The sequence below is a fragment of the Saimiri boliviensis genome, chromosome 8 (assembly GCF_048565385.1).
Source record: "Saimiri boliviensis isolate mSaiBol1 chromosome 8, mSaiBol1.pri, whole genome shotgun sequence".
NCBI lineage: Eukaryota > Metazoa > Chordata > Mammalia > Primates > Cebidae > Saimiri > Saimiri boliviensis.
Window position 1 is genome coordinate 113,438,414 of NC_133456.1, and position 15,133 is coordinate 113,453,546.

At 44.9% G+C, this 15,133-nt stretch overlaps 1 protein-coding gene across 2 annotated transcripts in view; it reads left to right on the top strand.

Annotated features, from left to right (window-relative positions):
• Positions 1-3,352: 3,352 nt before the first annotated feature.
• ITIH5 (inter-alpha-trypsin inhibitor heavy chain 5) overlaps positions 3,353-15,133 on the top strand; it is a 93,353-nt gene continuing 81,572 nt past the window's right edge. Inside the window, exons 1-2 of one of the 2 annotated variants that reach the window (XM_074405072.1) lie at positions 3,353-3,553; positions 14,326-14,370. In XM_074405072.1, the coding sequence (XP_074261173.1) occupies positions 3,464-3,553; positions 14,326-14,370 (135 nt within the window). In that variant the 5' untranslated portion in view covers positions 3,353-3,463. The remainder of the gene's footprint in view (positions 3,554-14,325; positions 14,371-15,133) is intronic. The other variant, XM_039478835.2, reaches the window with a different exon arrangement.

A 15,133-nucleotide genomic window follows, 5' to 3' on the forward strand; every position in this document is an offset into this window, starting at 1 on the left:
AAGGTTGTAAAAAACTGTATGGAGTCTACACAGTTGTCAGGGGTCCAAGAGAAACACACAAGGCCAGATAAGTAGATAAAAAAGGTGCAGAGCAAGGAGGGGGAGAAAGAGCTGGCCCAGAATAGAACAACGGCCTTTCAGAGGCTTAGAGGCGAGGATGGGAGCAGGGAGGCGGCGGAGGCCAAAGGACTAGGCTATGACTTGACTCTACCTATGGGGTGTCAGGGTATAAAATCAAGGGAGAGGTTTAAAAGAAAACAAACCCACACTCTTCTTTCAACTCTTTAATCTCTTCAAGTCATGGTGGTGGTTGTTTTGAGACAGAGTTTTGCTCTTATTGCCCAGGTTGCAGTGCAATGGCAAGATCTCGGCTCACTGCAGCCTCTGCCTCCTGCCCTCAGCCTCCGGAGTAGCTGGGATTACAGGCCAGTGCCACCACACCTGGCAAATTTTGTATTTTTAGTAGAGATGAGGTTTCTCCATATTGGTCAGCCTGGTCTCAAACTCCTGACCTCAGGTGATCTGCCCGCTTCGGCCTCCCAAAGTCCTGGGATTACAGGCATGAGCCACCATGCCTGGCCCTAAGTCAAGGCTGTTTTGACTCTGCTTTTGGGCCCATCTGTTGGTAGTCTCCAGTAGGAGACCAGGATAAAGGGATAACGCTCACAAGTGTGATTAGATAATTCTGGAATACTTCAGTCCATCATTCAGTTACTCGCGGGAATCATTTCCTAGAAATGGCATGGACAGAGTGGCATCTCTGGCCCAGGAGGAACAGCTCCTGTTCATTCTTGGACTCTGAGTCCCTTGTCGCTGAGCTCTGCACCTAGATCCTGTCTGTGAACACTGAGGCCCTTCCCTGCCATTTGTCATTCACGGTATGTGGTGCTGTCAATGAAGTGAGCTGCACATCCTGCAGGGCCTTTTCTAGCCTTGAGGTTTTACGTGTTCAGCAACTGGAAATTCAGCTCCTCCTGGAAGTAAAATGAGAGGTGGACCGAAAGGACAAATGCGTGTGGGGACACCTTGGCCCTTATTCAAATATGTCCCCTTTTTGGGGGTGGGTTGATTTTTTTCATCCTTGTTTATAAGGCTGATATAAATCATTGCTTATGCTTGCTGACAGTCTTGGAACACTTTCACTGGGTCTCATTTTTTAAAATCATACCTACCTAGTTTTTAAAGATCATCATCCAGATATACAGGTGTCACATAGAATACTGAACTAATACAGCTTGAATATAATAGGAAGTTCAGAAGCTCTCTCAAGTCATACAGCTAGGCAAAAGTCAAGTTTGCACCATCGTCCAGCCCTGCCTGCCTGGCACAGCCTGGCTCTACCCTCCACACTCATTCCTCCCGTCTACTAATCCCATTCATCAAAAGCCCGTTAATTGCTAACAATATATTTGGTACAGTGCTAGAAGTTGGGCGAGATGCTTGTCCTCAGAGAACTGATCCAATTGGAGAAAATGGCCTTATATTAAACAAACAACACATTAGCACCACAGCCTAGAGTAGAATCAGAGGGTTCTCCCAGGTGAAGAAAATAAAACTGATTTTTCTTAACATTGGACAGCTGTAAACCCAGTTAGTATGAATCTGGGGAAAAAAAGATCAGATATAAAGGCAAAAATAGCTTAAAATGACCCCTTTCGGCATTTCAAGAGAAAGGGATGGTAGGGAAGGAAAGACAATGAGACCATGGAGTCTCTGTTTTGCTGCAATCATGGGATTGAAATAATGACCGCTGCGTGGTTCCCTGTTTCAAATAACCTGGCTTTGTCCAATTCAACTTCCGGTTCACAAATAGTTACTTTCCTCTTGAGGAAAACGTAGGCAAATCCTGATTCCAGATGATTTGAAATGATCTTCCTTGGTTACAAACAAGGACAGGACGGGCACACAATTTGTTTGCTGCCAGGCTTGTCAGTGGTTTTGTTGTGGAAACCTCGCTGGACCAACGACTGTCGTTTCTTGTTGGTTGCATGCTTTGCAGTCAGTGGTTAGGCTATTAAAGGATTAACTGCTAATGACAATAATTTTCCTTTCATTTATTTCAGAGTAGCAGGTGTTTGTTTTTAACCTCTCCTAAACAAACAGCATTTCAGCAAGAATAAATTATTTTCGAGGATCTCACCACAAACTAACCTACCCACTGTTTTAATTTTTCTTTTTTTTCTTTTTTTTTTTTTTTTTTTTTGAGATGGAGTCTCTCTCTGTCGCCCAGGCTGGAGTGCCGTGGTGCGATCTTGGCTCACCGCAACCTCCGCCTCCGGCTTCAAGCGATTCTCCTGCCTCAGCCTCCCTAGGAGCTGGGTTTACAAGCGTGTGTCACCACGCCCAGCTATTTTTTGTATTTTTAGTAGAGACGGGGTTTCACTGTCAGCCAAGATAGTCTCAACCTCCTGACCTCGTGATCTGCCCGCCTCAGCCTCCCAAAGTGTTGGGATTACAGACATGAGCCACAACGCCCGACCCTGTTTTTATTTTTCAATTTTTTTTCTATATGTATTTCCACCTAATTGCAATCATACTGTTGATGCGATTTGGCGATGTGATTTTCTCTTTAGATTGCACTGTCAACATTCTCCGTGCTTCCGGAGACGTGGCCCCATAGGATCCCACATGGAATAGAAATACTACAGCTGCCCTCGTTTCTTTCTCCGTCCAGAACATGAAGGCGGCAGCCGGCCAGTCCCTCCTGCGCTAGGCTGCAGGTGGCATCCTTTATCCGGCCTGCTGAGCGTCTGCGACCCGTGCAGAAGGGACGAGCTGCCGGCTTCAGGTGGCAGGTGCGCGGTGGGCCTTGTGCTGGGGGCCAGGCAGGCCTTCCCGCGTCTTCTGGCGACAGAAATCAAGCGAGTCCGCAAAGAAGCGTCTTTCACTTTGAGGGCGAGGAAGAAAGAGATGGGGGGGGGGGTGGTCCGGGGGTGTTGGCAAGAAACGGAGTAGGAGGTTCGACAGAGGAGACTGGCCCTTAGTAAAGTGCTGGGACTGGGGAGATGGGGGAAACTGGGGCGCGGAGAGGCGGGGCTTGGGGTTGGGGACCGGGGGATGCTGGGTCCTGATTGGGGCTCAGGGAGGCGAGGCCCGGGCTAGGGGTGTCCAGGGAGGCAGGATCTGGTCTGCGGGCTGGAAAGGAGGGTCCGGGATTGGGAAAGGAAACGGGGAAGGTGGGGCCCGGATTTGAGGGGCGGGGAGGTGGGGTCTGGGCTGGGGGTGGGAGAGTTGGAGTCCTGGAGGGGACCGCGGGGTGGGCGGGGTCCGGGCTGGGCTCGGGGTGGGCGGGGTCCGGGCTGGGCTCGGGGTGGGCGGGGTCCGGGCTGGGCTCGGGGTGGGCGGGGTCCGGGCTGGGACTGCGTGGTGGGCGGCCCCGAGCGCGCCCGGCAGTGGCCGGAGCCCTGGGTGCTGCAAAGCGCGTCCCGCCGGGTCCCTGAGCGTCCCGCACCCTCGCCCCGCCATGCTCCTGCTGCTGGGGCTGTGCCTGGGGCTGTCCCTGTGCGTGGGGTCGCAAGAAGAGGCGCGGAGCTGGGGCCACTCTTCGGAGCAAGTAAGTGGAGCCGGCGGGACCCGGGCCTGGGCGCGGCCGCCCCCTTCCCTCGGCGCCCCGGCCTCGGGGCTTCTGCCCGGGCCCCCTTGGACCGTCGCCCAGGCCCCCACCCGAGGCCCAGGGGTCCCCCTCTGTGGATCACTCTGCCCTGGCCTGAGGCTTCCTGCAGAGCGGTGTCCGGGACGCGTCCTGCGGAGCTTGCTTCTTGGCTGTTGCTCATTGCGCTGATTTCTGTTGGTCGTGGTTAATTTCGGAGGCAGCTGCAGAAGTTACTGTAATTACAATGTTTCTTCCTTACCGCGCGTTGGGGGCAGTCTGCTGTTACCATCATTGCCAGCAGATCCAGGGAGAAAGGCAATCTGAGAGGAGTTCCAGACTCCTGGAAGACAACTTTTCCCGTCGGAAAGCCGGGAGAACACGACTTTCCCATTTAGTGACCACCGGTGGTTTAGCATTTAAAGGTGGCCGGCATGGAGAACCGAAGCGTCTGGGTTCCTCCAGGTGCTGGTCCGTGCGTTTGTCAGGATTTACGCTTTAAATGTCTCTTAACCTCACAGGCGAATAAAACCTGCAGATACCAAATGTCAATAAAATGATGAGTAGACAGGCATTTGGTCTTTAAAAAGTATGAATTGGGTTCACACCAATAGCATTGAGATCTAACGCGCCACAGGGCCCCGTCACAAAGGAGAAGTGCTGTTCACACACATGCCATTTAAATAGTTAAGCTGTTTAGCTCCCAGCGTGTTTGTGCAGCGTGGAGGTTGCAAATAGGCAAACGTCTTCTCCCTTTTCCAGCGCCTGTTTTTCAGAGCAGAGTTAAAGACCGACTGCCTAAACATGAAGATGGTGTCATGCTCTCTGTCCTGGGAATGTGCTTAACAGCAAAGTGGAAGTAATGGCACTTCTCTCTAGGGAGGGAATAGCTAATAAAAGTCCCAGGAGGCATGGTAGTGGTGTTGGAGAAGTGCAGGCTTTGGCTGCAAGGAGACAGGCTGAGCTCTACTTAGTCCGTGTGTTCTGGGCAAGTCCGTTCATCTCTCAGAGCCTTCAAGTCCTCGTTGGTCAGGGCAGGGAATATGGCTCTTTTTGAGCAAACTCATAAGGACTCAGATAGTTTGTGTTAAGGACCTGGTATACAGTGGGAACTCAATCACTGGAGATGTTTTAGTAAGTGGCTGAAGGCATGTGCTTGGTGCTAGGATGTGTGGGGTTGATTCTTGCTTCTGTCACTTATCAGCTCTGGGACCCTGAGTAACTTCCTTTCGGCCTCACATTCCTCTTCTGTGAAATGTGGAGAAAGGATAGGGTGGTGAGGACTGAATGAGCTGTGACACCGGAAAGGCTGCAAACACTGTCAGCACCTTATGCTGGCCTTGGGCTGAGACTCAGCTGCTGCAGTGCTGAGTGAAGGAATTTAGGGTAAAGATCTTGAAACTTTTTTGGGGGCGTGGAGACAGGACAGTGTGGGATGGATGGAAACAAAGATTCTGTGTATGAAGTAGGAAGACTGTTTAAACTGTAACATCTACAAGGTCAAGTAGGCTTAGCAGTCCTGGGACTTTCTGTCATAGATAAACATGGGTTTGTCCTGTTTTAGTGATTTCATGCTGTCTTCAATCCAAGGCAATATTTATTTATCTTGAAAATGACTAAATCAGGAAAATAAAAACCCTAAGGTATAAAGTTCTATGAACTTGCAATTTTACCTTTTATCCCTAATCCATTCTTTGTTTTATATTTAGTTTTTGTAACATAGGGTTTGAGGACATGGGCTCAGCACGTCTTCTGGGTTCAAATCCTAGGTCTGCTCCTCCTGAGGAGTTACTTAATGTTTATGAGCCTCTATCTCCGTATGGGGATGATGCAGTTACTTAACAAGAATTCTGAAGAGTGAAACAATTCAAATACTTAACTCTTAGGGCAGAACCTGGGAATGTAATGAGTGCTCTATTCTCAATCATTATGGTCTTTAAAATTATATGTAAACTTAATTTTTAAAAATGGAAGTCTATGCAAATCTTACGCAATTTTTACGTTCAGTTTCCTGAGTTCCACTTCCACTGGTTTAGATCCATTAGGTTTGAGATGGGGCCCAGGTGATTCTGATGCAGGTGGTCCATGGACCACACTTTTTTTTTTTTTTTTTTTTTTTTTTGGAGACAGAGTTTCGCTCTTGTTACCCAGGCTGTAGTGCAATGGCGCGATCTCGGCTCACTGCACCCTCCGCCTCCTAGGTTCAGGCAATTCTCCTACCTCAGCCTCCTGAGTAGCTGGGATTACAGGTACGCACCACCATGCCCAGCTCATTTTTTGTATTTTTAGTAGAGACGGGGTTTCACCATATTGACCAGGATGGTCTCGATCTCTTGACCTCGTGATCCACCTGCCTCAGCCTCCCAAAGTGCTGGGATTACAGCCATGAGCCACCGTGCCCGGCCTCACTTTTTTTTTTTTTTTTTTTTTTGAGACAGGATCTCACTGTGGTGTCACCCAGGCCAGAGTGCGGTGGTGGGATCTCTGCTCTCTGTAGCCTCCCGCTCCCAGGTTCAAGTGATTTTCATTCCTCAGCCTCTGAAGCAAATGGGATTACAGGTGTGCTCCATCACTCCCAGCTAATTTTTGTATTTTTAATAGAGACAGGTTGTCATCACATTGGCCAGGCTGATCTCAAACTCCTGAGCTCAAATGATTCACCTGCCCTGGTTTCCCAAAGTGCTGGGATTACAGGCATAAGCCACTGCGCCCAGCAGCACACTTTGAATAGCAGTATTTTAAAAGAATCTTTTTGGAAATTAGTATTTAAAAGAAAGTCCCTTGTAGAAAAACTGCTACAGAGTTATCTGTTTTGTTAGTTTAAATTATATGGTTTCTTTAAATAAAGATAGATTTATATTCCCATTATTATCAAAGCAGTTTTAAATAAACAAAACAGTAAAAGCCATCAGTTATTGAGTAACCATAATGTCCCAGTATCACAGAGAGTTTGCTAGGAGCTTTACGTGAAAATAATAAGAGAGAATAATGTGTTCTCATTGAGTATGCCATGTGGTGCCAGACTGCCTGGGTTCAAATCTGGGCCCCATCACTTACTGGCTGTGTGTTCTTGGGCAAGTCACTTAACCTCTCTGGGTCTCAATTTCATCATCTGAAAGATAGAATTTTTAATAATTCCTACTGCATAGGCAGGGGTAGATCCAGGCTTTGGGAGGAAAGTGAAGTTTACACAATTTTCATGGCCCTTTTGAAGGAAAAAAGTTATCAAATTATGACTACAAAATTAGATGCCAAAATGACCACTTATTTAGAATGACAAAGAAAGCACAACAAATTACACACTTTGGCATTCTGGCAGGCACCACAAATATCACCCATTTTTAGGGGCTTGCACAAGTGAGGCATCCTGGAGCTTACATTTTATTAACTTCTAAATAATAACACATTTTCATAAAATAATAAACACATTTCTGCTTTTATGGTTGTTTGAGGATTAAATGAGTTAATTCAGGCAAAGCATTTGCATAGAGTAAACTTTCAGGTAATCTTAGCAGCTTTTCCTATTTACGCACAGCCTAGTTAAGTCTCTGACTACCACTGTAACACCTCAGTGTACTTATTTGACAAAGGACAACTGGGAAGTCCTTCCTGGGAAGTGACGGCTGCAACAACCTACTATGTGCAAAGCCTGGATTGGAGTGTGGGCATGCTGAACACAAAAGCTGGGACCCTCAGTGCCTCCTTCAGACAGCAAGCCACATTCACTTTCGTAATTTACTTGGATTTGTTTAAAGGTGATTTGTATTCGTAGCTCATGGCCCATACGTGATGTGCAATACATGCTAGTTGTAAATCAAACATCTATTGGGATGATACATTTCTAATTCCCTGAATTGGACATTTCCAGATTTAAAATTTTTCTGTACATTCTCACTCAGAACCAAATCTTTGCATTTGAGGGGAAAAAACAACAATCAAGACAGCTATTTTTTTTTTTAAACTCTTTAAGAAACAAAGCCAGTGAAAGATGCTGCAAGCTACAGGCCACTCAATCACGTTTCCGTTATGCACAGGGCTGGATTGTTGAAATTAGTTTGTGGGGCAGAGTGTGGAAGGAGTATGCTGGGGAAGAAATTCCAGAGATTTGGTCACTCCCAAAGCAGCCACATGTCATTTCTTGGGGACGGAAAGGAAGGGTGGGGAAGTCCTGAGAACTGAGTGATGAGCTGTGTGTGACTTAGTGTTCCTAACTAGCACTTTCCCCAAGTCCTTGGATGCTCAGATATAAGGAGATCTTGCTTATCGTGTCATCAGAGTTGCTGCTGGGAATGCTGGCCAGGTGTTTCTGGAACTGAGGAACAGTAGGGTAGGTAGATTTAGGAAGACAGGGGCCAGAGGATGAAGACCTGAGCTTTTTTAGGAGGAGGTTCTGAACCACTCATTATTTTCCCACAAGCAATGTCAAGTTCCCTGATTTTTATTTTCTTTTTTATCCACCCCCCCCTTTTTTTTTTGAAACAGTCTCACTCTGTCACTCAGGCTGGAGTGCAGTGGTGTGATCTCAGCTCACTGCAACCTCTGCCTCTTAGGTTCAAGTAATTGTACTGCCTCAGCCTCCCAAGTAGCTGGGACTACAAGCGTTCACCACCAAGCCTGGCTACTTTTTGTATTTTTGTAGAGATGGGGTTTCACCATGTTGGCCAGGCTGGTCTTGAACTCCTAATCTCAGATGATGGGCCTGCCTTGACTTCCCAAACTGCTGGGATTACAGGCATGAGCCAATGTGCCTGGCCCCTGATTTTTCATAGGTAAAGAAAAGAAACAGGGTGACTTGCCTAAGGCCAGTTGCTTTTGAAAAATTTTAAAAGATCTGCTGGGATTACGGGCGTGACCCATTGTGTCTGTAATCAATTACAGGCACAATGGTTCATGCCCGTAATCCCAGCAGTTTGGGAGGCTGAGGTGGGCAGATGGCTTGAGCCCAGGAGTTCAAGACCAGCCTGAACAACATAGTTGAAACCCCATGTCTACTAAAAACAGAAAAATTAGCTGTGTGTGGTGGTGTGCACCTGTAGTCCCAGGTACTTGGGAGGCTGAGGTGGGAGGATCACCTGAGCCTGGGTAGTCAAGGCTGCAGTGAGCCGTGATTATACCACTGCATTCCAGCCTGGGTGATGTGAGTTGAGTCTCAAGAAAAACTTTAAAAAAAATTCCTGGAAATTGTTTGGATTTTAGCTGGAATATCAAGTTTCTTCTTCCATTACCAAGGTGATAGGCATCCCAAATTGCAAATGGTTAATAGCTAAGCAACTTGCAGCAATATTACTTTCAAGGAAGAAAAATTTTGGGTGAGTGATATAGAATTACCCAAATGGGAATGTTCCCAGACTAACTGTTCTCAGCCGACATGATAAATAGGATCTCAGGTGACTTTCCAACAACTAGCCCTTGGTTCTGTTCCAGGTCCTATAGCAGACCTAAGGCAATTGGCCCTTTAGTTTCTGGGTTTTGGTTTCAGCATTTCAGAATGCTCTCAGAAGAATGGGGCCAGGTGATGGATAAATTCCTTGTACGGATCCCTCTGGGAACTTGCAAATTCATCATTTGAAGGTGTTTGGCTGAGGCTGGCCTAAGTGTAATGCCTCTTGGATCTATTAAGGCAGCAGTTCCCAACCTTTTTAGCACCAGGAACTGGCTTCATGAAAGACAAGCTTTCCATGGACTGGGGGTGTGAGGGATAGTTTTGGGATGAAATTGTTCCACCTCAAATCATCAGGCATTAGTAAGAATCTCATAAGGAGCACACAACCTGGATTCCTTGTATGCACAGTTCACAGTAGGGTTTGCCTCCTATGAGAATCTAATGCCTGGAGCATTAGGAGGCAGAGCTCAGGTGATAATGAGGGCTCGCACCCTGTCACCTCCTGCTGTGTGGCCCAGTTCCTAACAGGCCACCGACTGGTACCTGTCCACGGCCCCGGGGATGGGGATACCTGTGCTGTGGGACCTGGAATCATGGATAAAGTGTTACAGCTCAAAAGGAGGAGTGGAAGATCTGAACCTGGCCTTTGCATATCTCTTTAAGTCAGTTGGGTCATTAAGGCATCCATACCAAAGGTGGAGTGTCTATGCTCAAGAATTAGGCTTTGCTTCTCTCCTCCTGCCTCCTATTCTCAAGATGACTCAAGTATCTATCTCTTTTCTTCCTCTATCATGATCTGATGCTGTGATGGATCTTGGGAAGAAAGACAGTTCCCCTATTAGTCCAAGCAGAAACAACTTAAGCAGCACTTACAGGTTTTTTTCCCAATTGATAACGGGGTAGGTTTGGAGATTCCACACTCCACAGCTCTGATGATGTTACTGCCAAGGTTTGTGCTAAGGAAGACTTTACCTCACCTTCTGTTACCTGGCGGTGATGTTGCTGGGTCCATTTGTGTTAGAGGCAGGTGCAGATCTATGAAACTGATGATTTCTGAGGATTGTTCTTGTGTTGAACCTGATTCTCTTTAACTTTCTTCTTGTCTTTCATCCCAATCCAAGACACATCTCCACAGCTGGCTCTAGCCCTGTCTCCATCATAAAGCCTTTCATGGTTACTCAGAAACATAGTGACCTCTTCTTTCATCTATCTCCTTTGTAACTTATAAAACTTCCTTTGTCTATTGTGCTTTTGTTAGTACGTATAGTTTTTGAAAATTGGATAGTATGGTCCTCGGTGGCAGAGATGGTGGCTTAAATTTTTCTTAATAAACGTTGTGGTCTGGATATCTTCTGTTCTGATGCTGGAGAAATAACCTCAGCTGGGTAGCACCATGTCTTAAGTCCATGATTTGGGGCCTCAAGAAAGTCAGTGGAAGCTCTAAGATGACGATTTATGGTAGTTTTGCCTGAAGCTGAAGGTCAGGACCTCCTTTTCTGTACCCAGAATCCACCCCTAGTTTTTAAAAGGCACCAGGAAAACATTCAAATAATAAAAAGGACCAGGAATTCTCAACTGAAAACAATGATGATATTAATGTCATTTTCACGCCAATCCTAGCTGGCACCAGCAATCTACGTGTGCTGGGAAGTTTGGGTTCTGGGTCAAGCTGAGTTGAAACTTGGACTGAAGTGTGGCCATAGTGATCCCCTGAGACATCAGATAGTCATCTCAAAAATGAAAACCAGCTTCTCTTTTTCTCCTTGAAGCATGCTTATTTTCTCGGAAAACCTATTTTACAAAAGAGAAAACTTCAAAGAAAATACTTTAGGTCAATCAGGAACTTAATACCTGAGAAGGGCTGGGCTTTCTTTCTGATCATAGTTATTTTAAGTGGTCCCCAGGCTATCCCACAATTTAGGGAGGGAAGGGCCAGAGACAATCCTACAAGACTGATAAAGAACATGCCAAGGGTCCCTCTGATGGCCTTCCTTTGACAGTGTCGTGTACATCTCATCTCATTTTATTTTATTTAATTAATTCATTTATTAAAAAAATTTTTTTTTTAAATGGAGTCTCACTTTGTTGCCCACGCTGGAGTGCAAGTGGCATGATCTCGGCTCACTGCAACCTCCACCCTCCCGGGTTCAAGCGATTCTCCTGCCTCAGCCTTCTGAGTAGCTGGGAATACAGGCATGTGCCACCAGGCCCAGCTAATTTTTGTATTTTTTAGCAAAGACAGGGTTTCACCATGTTGGCCAGGTTGGCTCTGGACTCCTGACCTCAGGTGATCTGCCTGCCTTGGTCCCCTAGAGTGTTGGGATTACAGGCATGAGCCACCATGCCCGGCCTCACCTCATTTTAGAATTCCAGAACGGATATACTCCTAGGAGGGTTTGGTTTGTAAACCAAGAATAAAATTTGAAGGCCCGCCAACCATCTGAATGGACTTCCTCCTCTAGGCCGGGGACCCTCTAAGTTTAACCTGAAAGGCTGGTTCAGACCATCATGGGAAGTGAGGGTCCGGGAAGTGTGGGTTTCACATGCTTCCTTGTACCCCTACAGCATGACCAACATCAACACAGATCTGAAGTTCTGATAAGAAACATTTGCAGTTGATTCTCTCTGAAATCTGTTTGCTACTTGGAGGCTTCATCTGCACAATAAAATTCTGGTCTCCACAACCTTTTATTATGACCCAGACATTCCTGTCTATTAACAATAACTCTTTCAACCAATTGTGGATCAGAAAATTTTTAAATCTCCGTACAACCTGGAACCCCCCGCAACCTTCTAGTCATCCCCGCTTTCTAGACTGAACCAATGTATATCTTAAATGTATTTAATTGATGTCTCATGTTTCCCTAAAATGTACAAAACCAGCAGCTGCACCCCGACATCTTGGGCACATATTCTCAGGACCTCCTGAGGGCTGTGTCATGGACCATGGTCACTCATATTTGGCTCAGAATAAATCTCTTCAAATATTTTACGGAGTCTGACTCTTTCGTCGATAGGTTCTTACTTGGAGTCAGGGTGGATGTCAGCCTAAATCCTGTACTATTTTTCTCCATCCCATGTTCTATTAAACAGGAGGCTCTGTACTGGCTTAGAATGGTAACATACAATGTGTATATATTTTTGGGTGGCGAGGTAAAGCAGGGAATAGGGTTAAAACAATTTCTGTTATACTTTCAGTCTTCGAAAGAGAAATATCTTCATTTTGTCAAGACTTGAGGTAACACAAAAAAGTTTAAGGAACAAGATGTCAGTCATTCAAAGGTAGCAGCCAGCGATGAGCACTTTGATGCACATTCTATACGTGAAATGCTTATACTTACGAAAACAGGATGGTGTTACATATAGTGTTTTGTTACCTGATTTATTCACTTAAAATTGTGTAATGAATATACCTCTCAGGATAGACTGGGCTATACCATGGTACCCAACAAGCCCCTATTCTCGATATCTTAAACAATAAAGTCTTATGTTTTGCACATACACCTGGCCCATCTTGGGTCAGCAGTGGGGCGGCTTGGCACCTCCTGGTCACTGTGAACTTGGCCTTCGTGGAGCAGCCATTGCCCCAAACATTGCTAATCACTATGCTGAAGAAAAGGCAGTTCTGGGACATTGAACATTAACTTAATGCTCAGCTCAGAAGTGACTAATGCTACTTACATTCATAACTTATTGGCCAGAACTAGTCATGTGACCCTGTCTACCCACAAGGAGTAATCCCTCTGGCAGAGAACTAGGAAAATATCTGGAGAGCAACATTGAAGTCCAGTAAAATGAATGTTGATTTATGTTTGTAAATATAGGTACAGGCTCTTATTTTCAGTAGATGTGTTGTATTAATCATGTACATGAATCAATGTATCATAGACTACTTACCTGAACCACATTTTCAGGGCCTTTGAGGCTATTTCTAATTATGAGCAATTGGTTTAAAAGTTGCCAAAAATTGTCTGGGCACAATGGCTCACACCTGTAATCCCAGCACTTTGGAAGGCTGAGGAGAGCGGATCATGAGGTCAAGAGATCGAGACCATTCTGGCCAATGTGGTGAAACCTCGTCTCCACCAAAAATACAAAAATTAGCCAGGCATGGTGGTGCGTGCCTGTAGTCACAGTTACTCAGGAGGTTGAGGCAGAAGAATTGCTAGAATCCTGGAGGCGGGGGTTACAGTGAGCCGAGATTTCGCCACTGCACTCCAGCCTGGTGACAGAGAAAGACTCTGTCGCAAAAAAAAAAAAAAAAAAAAAAAAAATTGACATGAAGTCTAGGTATATTTTTAAATTTTTTAAATCTACATTGTAAAATTACCCTCCAGAAAGGAAGGAGAATTTATTAACTCCCAGCAATAATAGTTTATACTTCTATTAGTTGATCAGATTTGCCATGAGTAATGTCCAAACAACCAGCTAAGATTTTTAAATTAGTCCAGAGGGGCTGGTTAATTAATTATTAATGAGATTTTTTTTTAAAGATAATTTTTGGTTGGGTGAAGTGGCTCACGCCTGTGATCTCAGCACTTTGATAGGCCAAGGTGAGAAGTTTGCTTGACCTAGGAGTTTGAGACCAGTCTGAGCAACATAGCGAGACCCTGTCTTTTCAAAAAATATAAAAATGAGCCAGATGTGGTGGCTCATGCCTGTAGTCCCAGCTACGTGGGAGGTTGAAGTGGGGGGAATTACTTGAGCCAGAGAGGTTGAGGCTGCAGTGAGCCGTGATCCCACCACTGCACTCCAACCTGAGCAACAGAGTGAGACCATGTTAAAAAAAAAAAAAAAAAAAGATGATTTGATCACCTTCCCAAGTCCCTCCTCTGCCTGTGGAAGAATATAAGAAATCACCTAGAAAAGACCTGATAGAGAAAATTTAAAATAAGTTCAGTTTTATTTCAGAGTTTCCTGGAATTTTAAGTTGAATAATGAGCCCAGTAGAATTAAGACTGAATACCTTTGCTTATTTTAATAGACACAGTGGCAAAGAGTTTAACTTGAAGCCCCAAATAAAACAAAACAAAATACGAATACTCTAATTATCTTTTTGTTCTTGTCATTTCATCCATTCTCCTCTTACAGATAGAAGAATGCTCAGGAGACGAGGTTGTGTGACATTGTGGGTTAAGAGTCAACCAGGTCTGACAGGGCTGAATTCTAATTCTGTCCTGGAAACAGACTCCCTTATAAAAAGTTAAACTTTTTTTCAGGATAGAAAGGGCTTTTGGTGAATTTGAATAGATTTCAACTCCCTTGTATAACTCAGTTATGACCTCACAACCATATTTCATGTCTCTTCTCCTTTTTAAAAATCACCTTTTTGACGGTCTCTTCTCTTTTATAGGTTGGACTCAGAGTCCCAAGGCAAGTCAGACTGTTGCAGAGGCTGGTAGGTATTTTCATGGTGTACCTTCAAAGTTTGTTCTCTCAGTCTTCTATTTATTTTGAACCTGGTATCCATTTTGCTTGCAGATCCTCCAAAATATGTAAAGTTGCTTGTAGAAAAATTCTGAGATGAAACAGCATAGCTGAGTCTTTTATAAGGCTTTCTTTAAGTGGATTTTTTTTTTTTTTTTTTGGAAAGAGATATGATTATTTCAGTAGGACTAGAAACACAAAGGTCTTTGCAGGCTTGTTTTTTTAAAGCCTAAATATAACTTTTATTTATTTTTGTGACATCCTTACCCAGGAAATAAGAGCTTTGTTGTAAAGTAAACAACTAAAGCAATCAAAGAATTCACATTTGTATACTAAAGCATCATGTAATGAAAGTTGGACAGGCTCTCAGTGCATGCTGGAGGCTAAGAGATTGGAACTGGGCAAATGTTCAGAAACTCTAAGAGCTTATTTGAAACAACCTCAGTTCTTCCTCACTACTGTGCATGCAGTGAAATATCAAAATGTAGAGCCATGCCTTTAACTCTGGTGAGACATTTATTCAAGCTCCCCCTGCACCTGGCCAGTGTTGGAGCGGGTTCAGATTTCTTGTCCTTACCAATATCACAATCATGACCATCTTTGTTTAGATTGGGATTTGGGATTAAAACAATTCTTTTTTTTCTGGACTTTCTCATCTTCTTTCCTTCTAATGATCCTCCCCATACCCCAAGTTCATTACCCTTGTATTCCTTCTTTCATGCTTTTTTCCATGT